The sequence below is a fragment of the Galeopterus variegatus genome, unplaced genomic scaffold, assembly GCF_000696425.1.
Source record: "Galeopterus variegatus unplaced genomic scaffold, G_variegatus-3.0.2 Scaffold11223, whole genome shotgun sequence".
Lineage (NCBI taxonomy): Eukaryota > Metazoa > Chordata > Mammalia > Dermoptera > Cynocephalidae > Galeopterus > Galeopterus variegatus.
Window position 1 is genome coordinate 54,423 of NW_007737334.1, and position 2,335 is coordinate 56,757.

General features: G+C 53.7%; 1 protein-coding gene across 1 annotated transcript in view; it reads right to left on the minus strand.

Annotated features, from left to right (window-relative positions):
• LOC103610482 (multidrug and toxin extrusion protein 1-like) overlaps positions 1-2,325 on the minus strand; it is a gene marked incomplete at its 3' end in the record, with an annotated part of 34,163 nt that extends 31,838 nt beyond the window's left edge. Inside the window, 2 exon segments of the mRNA XM_008594642.1 lie at positions 540-584; positions 1,594-2,325. Of these exon segments, the coding sequence (XP_008592864.1) occupies positions 540-584; positions 1,594-1,725 (177 nt within the window).
• Between the last annotated feature and the right edge of the window lie 10 nt (positions 2,326-2,335).

Sequence of the window (2,335 nt, forward strand, 5' to 3'; positions counted from 1 at the left end):
CACATAGCCTGCATCGTGCATCCACACCTACCCGTCAGGGCAACCGCCCTGGGGGCCTCTGTCTCCGTCACCACGGTGAAGAGTCTGGCTGACGTGAGGTGCCTCGCCATGCCAGCAAGCGCTCGCGTCCCCACCGAGGGAAGTGGCCCCGCAGACACAGCTGAGCAGGTGGCCGGCTCCCTGGCGCCCTCCCAGGGGAGCCAAGGCGTGCACCCTGGCTCCAGGGAGCTGGGCTAAGCACAGAGCCAAAGAACACAGCAGCTTGAATCCCGCCCTGCCAGTGACAATATTTCCAAGTGGGAACTGGATAGGAATGTTCCAGAGCCAAAACTAATGTATTCTCTCCTTGATATCACTTAACAAACTCCTGAACGTCAAAGTCTTGTGTGCACAACACCAAAAAACGGCTTCCTGTGGTTGCCGGGGGGGAAGCTCCCTCCACCCTGGTCTCCCTGAGCCCTGAGAATTCTCAGGGGCCCATTTCCAGAAAGGCACGAACTCCCATTAGCCTCCCCAAAGAAAAGGCCAGTCCGCATTACCTGGTTGAGCAGGTATTTAACTTGCAACGTATACAGAAAGGTTGCCTACAAGAGAGCCAGAGACAAGGGTTAACGTCTCGGCCTGGCCACACGGCAGCAGCTGCTGGCCACGGCTGGTCTGTGCCATGACCATGGCCTGGCTGCCCTCTGCTGCCAAGTGCCGCACCGAGGCTGCCATCTGAGGACAGGGCGGGGCCGGGCTGTTTCTGGCCGAGGTGTTTCGTACATCTCCTTTACAGATGAGCGTGATCCAAACAACCCATCTGGCAAAAGGACGTGCAGTTTCCTTGGGTGCACGGCCAGGACTCTGCTGGGGGCGCTGGGACGTGAAGGAAGCCTCTGGACAAGCTCTAAGCAGGTGCCTCCATGTAGACTAGGCTATGGTCCTGTTGGGGGACCTAACCCAATAGGACCGGTGCTCTTATAAGAAGGTTAGGGACAGCAGGAGTGTGATCACACAGATGGACGCCCGTGTGAAGAGGCAGCACAGGGAGGCTCAGAGGAGACCAGCCCTGAGGACACTTTGACCTTGGACTTCCAGCTTCCAGAACTGTGAGAAAATAAATGTCTGTGGTTTAAGCCCCCAGCCTGTGGTATCGTGTTGTGACAGCCCCAGCAGACTAGTTCAGCGACACTCTCCAGCTGACTAACACCTGGCTTGGACTGTTCACTGACCACGTGCTCCTGTGTCAAACATTAACACACACTTAGCGTTCTGTGAGACCACCCCCAGCAAAGGACAAAGTCTAAGGTCCAAAGTGATGCCCTCAGGGATTCTGAGATGGTTACGACTTTAGCCCCCCACGCACACATCTGAACTCTCGGCAGAGGATCCTGGAAGTCCCTCCCCTACAGGAATTCAAGACAGTGGCCTCCTGGAGGCAAATGTTTGTTGCGTCCTTAATGAGCATAACTAAAACCACGCTTCCTTGAAGGAGCCAGTGTCACGTGGAAGGTCATCTGAGACAGAACCAATACACTGGGCTCACAGATACCGCAGCTGCCTGTCACCAACAGACCCGGGAAGGGGACCTCTTAACCCCTGACGACTTACAGGAAGCACTGGAATGAAGATCGTGACATAGGTCTGCGTGAGCCTACAGAGTGAGAAAAACACAAGCGGTGATAGCAGCCCATTTCCAGGGAAAGACAGGCAGAATAAAATAATTAAAACTGCCTTTGGCATTCTTGGCTCTTTCTAAATGAATGGGCCTAAGCTGCTGGAGCAAATAACCCAAATTACCTATCTTGGTTTTTCCCAGCCTTCGTGTTTGTTTTAGGTTAGGACAGGGTTTTCACCTGAGCACTATGGCTGGATAGTCCTCTGCGGTAGGAGCTGTCCTGCAAGTGTCACAGCTTTCCTGGCTTCTGCCAGCAGCAACCCCCCACGCCCCAACACTACCAGTTGTGATAACCAGAAATGTCTTCAAGACACTGCCAGATGTCCCCTGCGTTCAGAGCCACTGGTTTAGGACAAGGACTTTTCAAAGATCTTAATCAATTAAACCAGCAGCTCTCAAATAGCAGCACATTGGAATCATGTAGGGAGCTTTGAAAAAGATCCTGATGCCCAGGCCTCTCCCTGGACCAATTAAAACAGAATCCAGGGTGGCGGGGACCAGAGGCATGGGTTTGGTTTTAAAAGCGCCCAGGTTATTTTAATACCAACCAGGGTCAATCTATGAACAAACACCACAAACTACCATCCCACGAGGAAGATGCTTCCCTGGGACTCACTTGGGAGAGGAGGGGTCTAGATCACAGGGGCCAGGTGTGGACACAGGCAGCTGGGGAAA